Genomic DNA, 13,019 nt, shown 5'->3' with positions numbered 1-13,019 from the left:
CCGAAGTCTCTGTTAGATGTCCTCCAGCTTGGTTCTCTCCATGTTTTTCCCCTTCTCTGTGATTGACAGCTGACCCTCCAAAGTTAAACCCTGCCTCTTGATCCAATGTCAGCTGTGATCGGCTCCAGGCCAGTGCAAGCCACTCCTCTACAATGCAGGCCACCGCAGGCCAGCAACAACAAGACTGAATAGGACAGTGCAGGATACCACTGGACAATGTAGGCCACCAAAGGACAACAAGGACCACCAGAGGATGATGCACACCACTGCAGGACACTGCAGGCTACCAGAGGGCCGTTGGGGACAGTGTAGGTCATTGTAGGACAGTGCAGGCCACTGCAGGACAATGCAGACCACTGTATGGACAGTGAGGGTCATCATTAGACTATGCAGTCACCAAAGGAAAGTGCAGGCCATCATGGTACAGTGCAGACTATTGTAGGACAATGCAGGCTAACACGGGACAGTGTAAGCCACTTTAGGACAGTGCATACCACTGTAGGATGGTGCAGACCACCAGAGGGCAGTTTACGGTCTTGATGCTGACCACTGTAGGACAGAGTTGACTATCACAGGGCAGTGCAGGCCACTGTCTGCCGGTGCAGTCTACTGTAAGACAGTGCAGCCCAAAAGAGGGCAGTGCAGGGTAGTGCAGGCCACCACAGTACAGTGTAGACCGGTGCAGGCCACTGTAGGACAATGCAGCCCAAAAGAGGGCAATGCAGGGTGGAGCAGGCCACCCCAGTACAGCGTAGACCACTGCAGGCCACTGTAGGACAGTGCAGACCATCAGAGGACACTGCAGGACATAGCAGGTGACTGGATGGACGTGGAAGCCACTGTAGGAAGGTACAGACCATCAGAGGACACAGCAGTGCCCTCCTCTTCCGAGGAGTCGGATGCTGTGGTAGAATGGATGTTGTGACGTCCAGTGTTGGATTTTTGCGACACCAATCTGGTTTTTTGTGACACGACATCCGTCGACAAATTCCGGCAGCCTCTTCGGGAGGAAGATGAACTCACTCTTCACTTTCAGTCGGTGTTTTCCTGACATAAAATCTGCTCACCGATAAGGTCTGCCGAGACAATGTTCATTTGCGAATCAAGTTTCAATAGAAACAATCAATAAAACCACCAGGGGTACTTTTACCTTCCAGACACCTGCTGGACTGCAGCACAACAAACTCCCGTCCTTCATCCGACTCGTCATCCTCGCTTCCTGCACGGGTCAAGATGCAGTACTGTGTGTACTGAATGTACTATGGGGGTACAAATACTGCGAGTTCTGCAGTGTCTGTGAGAGTTACCAGTGTCTGAAAAGTCTGAAATCACAGAAACACAGAGATAGAAAGAGAGACAACAGTGAAAGAGATAGTGAGAGAGAGAAACAGAGTGAGAGAAATCCTGAATGGATGTTTGAATTGACGCAGCTGTCGACCAATCAGCTGTCCTCCTGCCCTCCTCTTTGCATCTGGGCTCTGCTATTGGCCGGCGGTCCGGTGAGCTGCAGCGGGAGCGAGGGAGAGAGAGGAGGACAAGAAAGGAGGAGGATAAGAAAGGAGGAGGGGGTGTCAGAGGACGGTCGCCACGCTCACCTCCGTCTCTCTCTCTCTCTCTCACCCAGTCATCTCTGCCTCGCTCGCCCCGCTCTGCTCTGGTGGTTCCTGCCGGTTGGAGATGCAGAAGCTCTAGAAGCTGCTGGAGGTGCTGGAGGTGATGGAGCTGCAGCCCAGCTTCTGCTGCCGCCGCCGCCGCCGCCGCTGCTGCTGCTGCTGCTCTCCGCCCCGCAGCATCATGGGAGTTGTAGTCTCTCACCGTGAGGGCAGCTGATGAGCTCGCCGCCGCCGCCGCCGGAGTTTGGGACATGTGACCTGCCGGGCGAACCAGGCGCCACAAACTCTCTTCCTCTCTCCGTTCTCTCCATCCCTTCGTCCACGCCTTCGCAGCTCCCGCCCTCCTTCTCTCTCTCCCTCTCTCTCCATCTGTCTGCGCGACCGAGGAAAAGTCAGAATGGGTTGTCGATTCACTCGGACCAAGGTGAGTGACCTCTGCAGGTGTGTGTGCGTGTGTGTGTGATGTCACACACACACACACACACTCACACACACACACGGTGTTAGCATCTCAACACAACTTGCTCCCTCTTGCCACAATGTAAACAGATTTATGTATGTACGTCAGGAGCAATGGCTGCTGTGCAGACGAATGCACGCACACACACACACACACACACACACACACACACACGCATGCACATGCGCGCATACGCAGCAGGAGGAGGATCTCACATCCAGATAATTTCCGAACCAAAACACCAACCTCTCTACGGAACATCACGTGTATGTGTGTGTGTGTGTGTGTGTGTTTGGCTGCCTTTCCTTCTTTAGTGAGACCACACACACACACACACACACACACACACACACACACACACACACACACACACACACACACACACACACACACAGGTTATTTGACGAGCTCATCACTTCCTGGCCTTATGTCAATCGATGAAAGAAAGGAGATGATAAACAGATGTTATGTAAACAGATGGGTGTCCTCACAGCATGAGGAATACCTGCCACACACACACACAAACACACACACACACACACACAGACACACACACACACACACAAACACACGCGCACGCACGCACACACACGGCTCTAACAGTGATGGTGCACCCTGACAATGGCTGAGGGAGAAGCTGGATGGGGGCTTGAGGGTGTGTGTGTGTGTGTGCGTGTGTGTGCGTGTGTGTGTGTGTGTGAGTGTGTGTGTGTGTACGCAGGCCGAGGAGGCACAGAGAGAAATAACACACACAGTGTGGTTTTGGCCCCAGAAGCCGGTGGGCAGCGTCTCGTCTCTGAACTCACTCGTTTCCTTTCACTTCATTAACTCCCCGCGAAAAACCATCTTCGTCTCCGTCTCCGGCCGCCCGTCGTCATCATCGTCCTCATCATCTCGGCGCTGTCACATCTCCTGGGTTCTCTCCAACATCGCCGCTTGCTACGAACCCTCAGACTGTCACGTCCTATTTTGCTGACGTGTTATAACAAGTAACAACAATGTAATAACATGTAATTAGCATTGTTAGCGGGCGAAACTCCATCGGGTTTGAAGTCCCTCTTCACTGCTATGATTGGAGGATGTAGGATTTTATTTTTCGTATTATGATCTAAATTAAAATTATTTTTTTTAAATCTAATTTCCTTATTCATATTGCATTAAACTGCTTTTTGAAACATCTGAGGGTCATCCTGGAACCTCCACGTCTTCATTGTTGCCTGGCCTTGCGAACTACATTTCTGGACCACAAATTCTTTGTTTCTCTGCTGTTACGCACCGAGCAATAACAATTGACTCTTGACGAGTTTCGCTTTTCTTTTTTTCCGTTTCGCCGCCGAATGGCGCCGGAATGACGCGCCGCCATGTTTTTATCGCCTGGTGCTTCAACAGCCATGTCATCCCGAGCAGCGGGGATATGATTATCCAGTTCCGATGCTGAAAGCCTTTCATCCAGACCAGGACGCACACACACACACACACACACACACACACACACACACACACACACACACACACGCATGCGCACACACTCTGACAGGAGGTCAAAGTGGACCTGATGGCGGCGAGGTCGAGGATATGTCGTCATGACGATGTTGACGTGCCTCAATAATTACAAATTACAAGCATGAGACAGGTGTGCACGTGTGCATGTGAGGAGTGTGCACGAGGCTGGCATTAAGTGGGCCGGCGCTCCGTGACCCTTGGTTTGAGTGGCAACATCAGGGGGCGGAGCTTGTGAGACAGTATGACAGGAAGTGGAACAATAACAGGGTTAATATGACCCCCAAAACACACACACACACACACACACACACACACAAACTATTATTATCATTATTATGATAATAATCATAATAATGATTCTTATTATTATCGTTATTATTGCTATTATTATTAATGTTGTTATAAATAATAATATCATACAATAATAATAATAATAATAATATAACATATAATAATAATAGTAATGTCAATGCTATTATTATTATTACTGTTATTGTTATTAATGGAGCAGACAAATGGATTAGGAGTTATCTTGGAGGAGTTTGATAGGACTGAGGGGACCTGATAAATGCAGCACAAGGTAAAGGTAGAGGTAGCAAAGGCAAGACAAAGGGTGTACAGTGACTTGTATGCTTGGTAGGACAGTAAGGAGGGTGAGAATGATCTATACAGGTTGGTGAAAAAGAGAGCTAGAGATGGGAGGATGGAGAGTAGCAGAGATTAGTGTAAGTGAAGTGAGGAAGGCACTGAAGAGGATGAGGAGTGGAAAGGCAGTTGTACCTGATGATATACCTGGTATACCTGGAGGTATGGAAGTGTCTAGGAGAGGCAGTGATAGAGTTTTTGGTTAGATTATTCAACTGGATGTTAGAGAGTGAGGAGATGCCCAAGGAAGGGAGAAGAAGTGTGAAGATGTACATTTTTAAGAATAAGGGGGATGTGCAGATTTGCGGTCGCTTTAGAGGGATAAGTTGATGAGCCATACAATGACCTTATGGGAAAGAGTAGTGTAAACTAGACTGAGAGCAGAATTCAGCATTTGTGAACAGCAGTATGGGCTCATGCCTAGAAAGAGTACTACGGATGCAGTACTTGCTATGAGAATGCTAACAGAGAAGTACAGAGGAAGCTGCATCTCTTTGGAGACCCAGAAAAAGCATAATAAAGGGCGCAGAGAGAGGAACTATAGTACTGTATGAAGAAGTTAGCGGCAGAGAAGGACATGTATGCTAGCTGTGAGACAGTGGTGAGGTGTGCTTTTGGAGTGACAGAGGAGTTCAAGGTGGAGGTAGGGCTACATCATGGACCATGATGTTTGCAGATGACATTGTGATCTGTAGTGAGAGCAGGAGACAGGAAAATCTAGAGAGGTGGAGGTATGCACTGGAAAGGCGAGGAATGAAGGCTAGTCGTGGCAAGACAGAATATATGTGCGGGAATGAGAGGAGCCCGGGTGGAACGGTGAGGCTACAGGAAGTGGAGAGCAAGAAGTTGGAGGACTCCCAGTACTTAGGGTCAACAGTCCAGAGCAGAGGTGAAGAAACAGGTCCAGGCAGGTTAGAATGGGTGGAGAAAAGTGTCAGGGGTACGAAGAGATAGAAGACTATCAGCCAGAATGACAGGAAGGGAGTACAAGACAGTGGTGAGACCAGCGATGCTGGACAGGAGGCAGAGCTGGAGGTTGCGGAGATGAAGATGCTGAGGTTCTCTTTGGGAGTGACCAGGACGGATAGGATCAGGAATGAGTCTATCAGAGGGAGAGCACATGTTCGATGTTTTGGAGAGAAGGTCAGAGAAGCCAGAATGAGATGGTTGAGTCATGTACAGAAAAGGGAAAGTGAATATATTGGTAGACGGATGCTGGAATTGGAGCTGCCAGGCAGGAGGTCTAGAGGAAAACCAAAGATTTATGGACGTAGTGAGAGAGGATAGGAAGTGAGCTGGTGTGGCGACCCCTGCAGGGAAAAGCCCAAAGGAAAAGAAGAAGATTCTATTTTAACTTTCATGCCAGACTCAGAAAAAAAACAATAAAATATAAGTGAGATTTTTTTGTTTTTGATTTTAGCTTTGACCCAAAATAAACCTAGAAAATAAAAGCTCACGCCTGAAGGAGGAAATTTGATATTTTCTAGAAATGGAGAACCGATAGCGGACCAGGACACAGGAGGGGGAAGCGGAGGGAGCGGGAAGGGGAGTCACTCTGAGTTACTGTCAAAGTCCACTGGAGCGTAACGCGATTCTCCAGGCATCACTCTCACGCTCTCATTTCACTGGATATGTGTGTGTGTGTGTGTGTGTGTGTGCGCCTCAGGGCCCTCAGCCCAGTGTAGAGTCTTGGGTGCAGGTCCGGGGTCACCGAGCGCTGCTGCATCCTGACCTACATCGCCAGCCTCTTTAACTTCGCCACATCTCAACTTCCCAGCGTCGCGTCGTAACGCACGAAAACACACATCGGGACGCGAACACACACACACACACACACACCAACACGCACGCATGCAAGCAAGCACGCGCACGTCACCGCCGTTTGAGACATCCCGATCTGACAGAATGGTGCTACTCGTATCCATCCTCTCTGGTGAGGAACTTCAGCATCAGCAGGTTTTGGACATGGTTTAGCTCACGTTAATAACATAGTAATTACACCGTCAATGAGCCGAGGTTACATAATAACCCATCGTCCACGTTCCGTGTCCTACATCAGGGCTCTGCAGTCCAAACTCCATGTGCGATGTTCTGCCACAGAGCAGCTGCTTCCACTAATTATCACTTACTGCGTGACTGGTCCGGAGGCTCCGCCCCCGCTAGGATAAATGACCGTCACAGCGTATCAGACGTTTAAATCAAATGTCAAATTCTTTGTCATCTGAACAAATGTTGGTTTAAAAAATCCGATCGGAGGACGGAAAGAAACATGGCGGTCAATCATCTCACCTTCGGCTCGCCATCTCTCCTCAGGCCAGGGCTCACGAGGCCCCTCGCCGCCGCCGCCGGGAGGAGCTGCACTTTGTGGACGAGTACGGGCAGCCCATCACCATGCAGGTGGATGGCAAAAAGGGGCGGGGCCAAAGGAGGAGGCGGTCCCGCTGTCCGGTGGAGTGCGGCGCTCCCACCGAGCGACACTGGGAGGCGCTGAGAGCCATGGGGCTGATGGAGGGGGAGGAGCCTCAGAGGGATGGCTACACTGCTGGGTGGGTAAGAGGCCGGCTCTGCAGGGGGTAACTCTACCTTTAAGGGAAAAAAAAAGACCCTACAGTGCAGGGTCGCGGGTGCTGAGGCCGGTCCCAGCTGTCGTTGGGCAAGGGGCTTGGTTCACCATAGACCTGGCGGCCGTATAGAACATACAACCGTTCGTACTTCTGGGCAATTTGGAGTCTCCAGTGAACCTCAGGTACGTTTTTGGACTGTGGAAGGAAAACCCGGAGGACCCCACGCCTACATGTGGAGAACATGGAGTCGCCACATAGGACGGACCTTCTTGCTGTGAGGCAGAGGTGTTTCGTATATGCCAATTTGCAGATCTGGGGTTCTGGGGTCCGGAACCGCGGAGAAAGGATTTTGAGATGGAGGTAGCCTGGGGGAAGCTGAGGGTTGCGCCGGAGCCGGTGATCTACTGTGTAACTGCAGTGACAAGAGTATTAATCTAACAGTGACATGACAAGAAAAATTGGGAGTCTGGAGTTTAAACTCCAAGGTTAGACTCTCTGTTTGCGACGCTGGAATCAACAAAAGTGTACATGTTTCTAGAAGAGGATTGCAGAACGGAACTGGACCTGGGTGACGGCCGGGCTCTTGGTGAAGCGCTGCAAACAAGGGTATCCTTTCTGGATTGGGGTTAAGGGCTGCCATTGGGAGAATGCTAAGACTTAGGACAAATGGGGCATCCGGGGCTATCAACGTTGAGATAGGATGAAATCCTTCATCTTGCAGGAGGTGGGGTTCCGGAAGAAGGACACACTTGTTGGACCAAAGGTGAATGCGGAAGCGGCAAACACTTTCCGCGCCACGGAGAGAACTTCGGAATGGGCACAAAAAGTGCCGATGGTTTTTTTGGCACCGGCCTTGAACTGCAGGCTTTTCAGCTCAGTGCACAGAGTTAGACCTTGTCCTACTGTCTCTCAGTGAGATAAAGGGACAGCACGTTCTTCCCCGCGGGAGTTTGCGGCACATTGGGCTTGCAAAGTCAGCGGGACGCTCCATCCAGTCCCCCAGTCTTTTCGTAAATATTCATGAGTGGAGGCTTGTTCTGCTGAGACAGCTGTCAGTGGAACACACGCCATCATCATGAATGTGGATGAGGACTATAAATATTCATGAGGCCAGTGGGATTTCAGGGATTATGTCATTTCACCTGGACACCTGGTCATGAATAATCCCGAGTGATAACAGTCCTTTAGTACCTCTTTTACAGACCTATTTCATCCATGAACTCAAAATTTGGCATACATGTCAAACGTTTTCCTCTTCACAGGGCCTTCTATGACAACATGACTATGTCACCTGACATGTATCCAGCCAGTAATCACATGATGATGTCACCGGATGTCTACCCGCCCAATGGCTACCTGCCCAGGGGCTCAAATGACCAACATCCGGGCAACAACTACCTGCCCAGCGTCTCCTACAGCTTAGACCACCTGGACAGACTGGACTACCAGGTGAGTCAATGTTTCTGAAACCTCAAGTCACAACATGCGATGAAGATTGTCGATTCCCTCAAATTTTGGTTCCAATGACACCTTTTTTTCACCCCATCAGGCTCCCGACATGATGCACTACCAGCCAAACTCGGAGAGCTGTCTGATCGGCTGCTACAACACAGAGGAAATGGAGCCCAAGAACTTTCCAAGACAGGTAAAGGGATTGTCCTCCAACCGAGTCAGTGACCTCTGACTTCGAGGCGCCAACTCGAAGTCCCCCTAACTCCCTTTCTGCCATATTGTTTATCTAACCCATAGTCTGACCACTGTGCTGCCTGGAGGCCCGACCGTCCCCTGGGTTACCTTCCCCTCAGCGAACTGGACAGCGGGCTGGGATGTGGTCCAGACAGCCCCCACCATCGAGTGCCTCTGTCCGAGGCCGAGACGGACGCCATGTCGTCCCTGCCGGGCCACACCCCTTCGTCGCAGGGCTCCTCCTCTTCCTCCGAGTCACTGATCTCCTCCGAGCCCAGCGACTCGGGCTTCCACAGCGTCAGCACCGGGGAGCACAGGCGCCTCCACAAGATCCACGGGAGCCACGCCCACAGGCAAGCTCACCACCACCACCTGCGCCAGGGCCACTCCCCTCGGGAGCAGCGGGGACGCTGGGATTTGGAGTCCATCCCCGAGACCACGCTGATGGCCCACCCCGCGGCCCCGCAGGCGTCCCGCTGCACAGTGGGGAACAGCACCACCACGACGGTCCATTTCCACCGAGCCGAGAGGAGCCCCACCCTTCCGCGGCACCGCTCGCCCCCCTCGCCTTCTGTCGGTGAGTATATCCGCGCTGGAAATACGAGGTCCTAGTTCCTCGGGGGCTGACTCTGTTCTGTCCCGGCAGGCTGTCGGACAGAACCCTGCCAGCGAAGGGCCTTCTGGCTGGAGCAGCAGGCAGGGGGCGGTGCCATGGAGGGGCCTGGGCGGAGTCAAACCATAACAGATCTGAGCGAAGGGCAGCGGCATCGCAGGGCGAGTCACCCCAACATGGTGGACCCAAAGAGACTTCAGAACAGCCAGGGTCCAGTCAGCAACACGCTGGGGCCGAGGAGCCGGGCCAGTTACCCCAGCAATTACCACCCGACCAGTCATCTCAGCGTGGACAGAACCGGCCTGACCGGCCACCAGAACCCAGTACGAGCCAGCCAGGGCTCCAGCCATGAGGACGATTCCCTCCCCAAGAGTCTGGGCTCGGTCTCCAGCGGCGTATCCGACTGGCGCGGCTTCCAGACTCTCGGGAATCGAACCAGCAACCAGAAAAACGCCCCCGCTCCATTTTACAGCACGCTGGGCGCCCCCCAGCGCGGCCCCCACTCCCCGCCGTCCCCCCGCTCCAGACTGTCCAATCAGAAGTCGGTCAGGAACCAGCTGCTCAGGGCCCGAGCATACCGACTGGCCCGGGAGCGCAGCGAAGTCACCACCGACGAGGAAGTGCGTGGGGACTGCGGGCGGGAACTCGAGGGCGAGGCGGGGAGGTACTGGAGCCGCAACGAGAGGAGACGCCACCTCGCGTTGTCGCGGCAACATAGAGAGCGGCGGGGGGGTGACGAGTCACCCGGGGGAGGCCAGGGGTCACTGTCGGCGCAGACGGTGCTGGAGCTGAGCCACATGAAGCAGAACCGGCTGAGGAACAGCAAGCTGCTCGACGACTGGACGACGGTGGAGGAGCTGCTCACCCACGGGACCAGGGTGGAGGCGGACAGTCAGCTGTGTCCCAGTCCTCTGCTGTCCGTTACGACTGTCTGACCAGTAGGCTACAACTGCCTGACAGGGAACCAAACCCACTTCTGACAACTTTTTGGGGGAGGACAGTTACCTTGGTTCCAGTTTGTCCACAACAATCACTGCACGTATGAGTCCAGTCACTGGACCCAAAAAGAAGAGGCCGCTTTAACGTTATCGGTCACAACCTGGAACATGAATAGACTAATAGCGCTCACCCAGCTAGCAAGAAAGCTTCAGAAAAAGAATTCAAATATCATGAAAAATTAAATATATTTACCTGCAATGACCTTACAATTACTTTTAGAACCCTAAACTTTGAAGTCGGGTACATTCCCAGTGGTCAAACTACGGAACTACAAGTATGGCGTATTAGATAAGACGTTCTGGAATCTCAAGTCTGACATCACCTGATTGGTTCTCTGAACCTGTGGAACATCAAGAAGAGACAAAAGGTCAACTGAATGTTGGAGAAGGAAGGTTCTAGGGTTCTTGTTTAGTAGAACCAGAACCCCTATGCTTGGATCCACAGGACAAAAAGCCGTCACGCAACTCCAGCTTTTCTCGGACGGGAGAGACGCCCCAGTTCCTTTCCGATTACCGTACACCGACACAAAGATCTGCGCTCAGGATCTCAGCGGACAATCATGACTCTGCAAGACCATCAGCTGCCAGGCGCTCACAACTCAGTTCACCAGCAGGAGGAGCTTCAGCCAGGGAGGGGAAGACAATCCAAAGCTCGTCCACTTCTGGACGACAGGAAGAGAGCGTCAGGTCAAGATGGCCGACGGGGACGCCGAAAACCAGCGGCTCCTTGGACCAATTTTCCTACGGCGTTTAAAAGGAGCCGAACCCCACGGAACGCGCTCAAAGAAAAGCAATAAAGTTGAATCGTCGATTTCATTTTCATATTTACATAAGATACAGATGATTATCGATCAAGGGATGAAGGTGACTGATGATGCGCTCTCCAAATAACCGCGAGGAAATGCAACATCACCAGGGAGCGGTGGTGGATTGCAGGACGCCGCGCCCTCCGGCCCTCCGCCAACACCCACCCCTGGTTGACAAACGGCAAACTCCATCGGGAGAATTTGACCGAGTGACGAGGAGAACCTGAAGGACACGAATCAGGGATTAACGTCCCCGTCTGACGGGGAGTTACTTCGAGAACCTGTCAAATATCATAAAAGTCCCTTTTTATTTTCATATTCTGTTTACGTGGGGAGCCCAGGTCGCATGGCTGGGGGTCAAATCGATATATTTCTTTTATCAACGTGTGTGTGTGTGTGTGTGTGTGTGAGGGAGAGAGCACCAGAGTCTAATGTTTGATACTGACTTGTTTGTAGAGTTTAGCCAAAGACAGAGGTTCCAGGACAATCTGTTCAACGTTAAATTTATATTTTATAATCACATTCGTTTTTTTAATATATATAAATATATATTGTTCTCCATCTTGCCTGAAAGGATGCTGTTGGCCGGCATCCTGCCTTCCCGTGTATCGGTGTTTGAACCCGCATGCTAACTCCCGATTAGCATAGCCTCTCACGGTTCGGTCCAAAATGTGCCAAAGTCAGGTGTCTTTTTTTTTTTTTTTTGTTTTGTTTTGCTCCCCCACTGACGGACCTGTGATCAGGTGGAGGTGGAGTTTGAGGAGGAGGTGGTTCCTGAACCGCCAGACCTCACGTGGCCAAAGGTTGAACTTGTGGGTGAAAACGCGTTAAAGAAACGAATAAAAGGTGAATCTGAGTGTCTAATCAAAGTATCTGAAATGCGTGTTGTCCGGCAACTCCAAAAACAATGCTAATGTTGCTAAAAACCATCTGTTAACATCCAGCCGCTAATGTTAGCATCACCAACACGGCTTTGACAATATCATGTCCTTCAAATTCAAAAACCGGAATGTGACTCAGGTTAGCTTAGCATAGAGACAAACAGCTAAGCCGGGTTGTGCGAGACACGATAAACACATGCTAACAAGATGTCGGGCTCGCCAGCGCAGAAAGACAGCTGCCTGGCCGTCGCTACAAAACAACGGTTCCCGGGGTGCACCGGCAGCGGCAGACATTGTGATGACATCATCAGGATCACACGCCCAGGGATCTGCAAAACACACACTCACACACATACTCTTTATCCGTCGATGAATCAGATTTGACCTTTTTTCCCCAACAACAATAACAACGCCCTGCCTTTCTTTTCACGGCCGTGACTCGGTGTCGGGGCGACCAATGGGGGGTGGGGGGGGGGGGTTGGGGTTCAGAGCTGGAGGTCAAGGGTCACAGCTCGGGGTCAGAGATCGCGAGTTCTTAGCCGATCGCGGTTACAACAGAGTGACGGGGCGGGAATGTGAGGCTCCCCCGCCTGCGGACGCGCTGTCTCCGGCAGTCCTGCTCTGTGACCGTCGCCATGGCAACTGACGTTCCTATGGCAGCCGCTCTCACGCACTCCAGGCTTCATCCCCATGATGACGTTTAGCGGAAGAGTGATGGGTTGTGATTTGCAGTCGGGGGGGGGGTTAGCACCTACTTTGCTGGTAAGAGAGTGAGCACTGGAGAACCTGACTGATGGAATCTGAGGGAACATGCGTCATCGCTCATCCTGCTGGGCCGAGGCGGGGCGCCCCCTGCTGGTCAACAGCTGGTATTACACCTCCTTGGTCGGCAGATTCAAAACAGTACATTTAACACAAACCACAGACACACACACACACACACACATGGGACCAAAACCAGAAATGAATGAAAATGTAAAATTATTCCATCTTAATATTTAAAAAAACAGCTGAGGAACCTGAGTCTAATGTCTCCGAATCGCAGAAGAATACGGTGGCTCTGCTGACGATGTCTGGCTGGGACAGGAAGTGACATCACAATTGGTCTGCAGTTGAAGAGGGGAAAGCAAACCGACACACACGCACACTGGCCTGAAGTTCCTGCTAAAACAAAAAAATACATAAATATTTAAAATTTCAATATGAAGAATCTGAAACATTTCATTTTGAAAGTTTTTTAAAGAGACAAA

At 51.5% G+C, this 13,019-nt stretch overlaps 1 protein-coding gene across 1 annotated transcript; it reads left to right on the top strand.

Annotated features, from left to right (window-relative positions):
* Positions 1 to 1,576: 1,576 nt before the first annotated feature.
* LOC147226921 (uncharacterized) lies at positions 1,577 to 12,208 on the top strand. The gene is made up of 6 exons (XM_086159393.1): positions 1,577 to 2,037; positions 6,535 to 6,767; positions 8,048 to 8,234; positions 8,335 to 8,430; positions 8,535 to 9,048; positions 9,118 to 12,208. Exons 1-6 carry the CDS (start codon positions 2,011 to 2,013, stop codon positions 10,017 to 10,019), a joined length of 1,959 nt encoding a protein of 652 aa, XP_086015519.1. The 5' UTR covers positions 1,577 to 2,010; the 3' UTR covers positions 10,020 to 12,208.
* The last annotated feature ends 811 nt before the right edge of the window (positions 12,209 to 13,019 follow it).

Source organism: Fistularia commersonii, chromosome 14 (assembly GCF_037954325.1).
Source record: "Fistularia commersonii isolate RoL2024-O1a breed Wild chromosome 14, RoL_Fcom_v1.0, whole genome shotgun sequence".
NCBI classification, from domain to species: Eukaryota; Metazoa; Chordata; class Actinopteri; order Syngnathiformes; family Fistulariidae; genus Fistularia; species Fistularia commersonii.
This window is presented reverse-complemented; position numbering and strand designations above follow the sequence as displayed.

Coding starts and splice junctions, on each gene's coding strand:
- LOC147226921 (XM_086159393.1), top strand. CDS start 2,011: ATGGGTTGTCGATTCACTCGGACCAAG. Junction 8,235..8,334: donor TGGACAGACTGGACTACCAG/GTGAGTCAATGT, acceptor TCACCCCATCAG/GCTCCCGACATGATGCACTA. Junction 8,431..8,534: donor CCAAGAACTTTCCAAGACAG/GTAAAGGGATTG, acceptor TCTAACCCATAG/TCTGACCACTGTGCTGCCTG.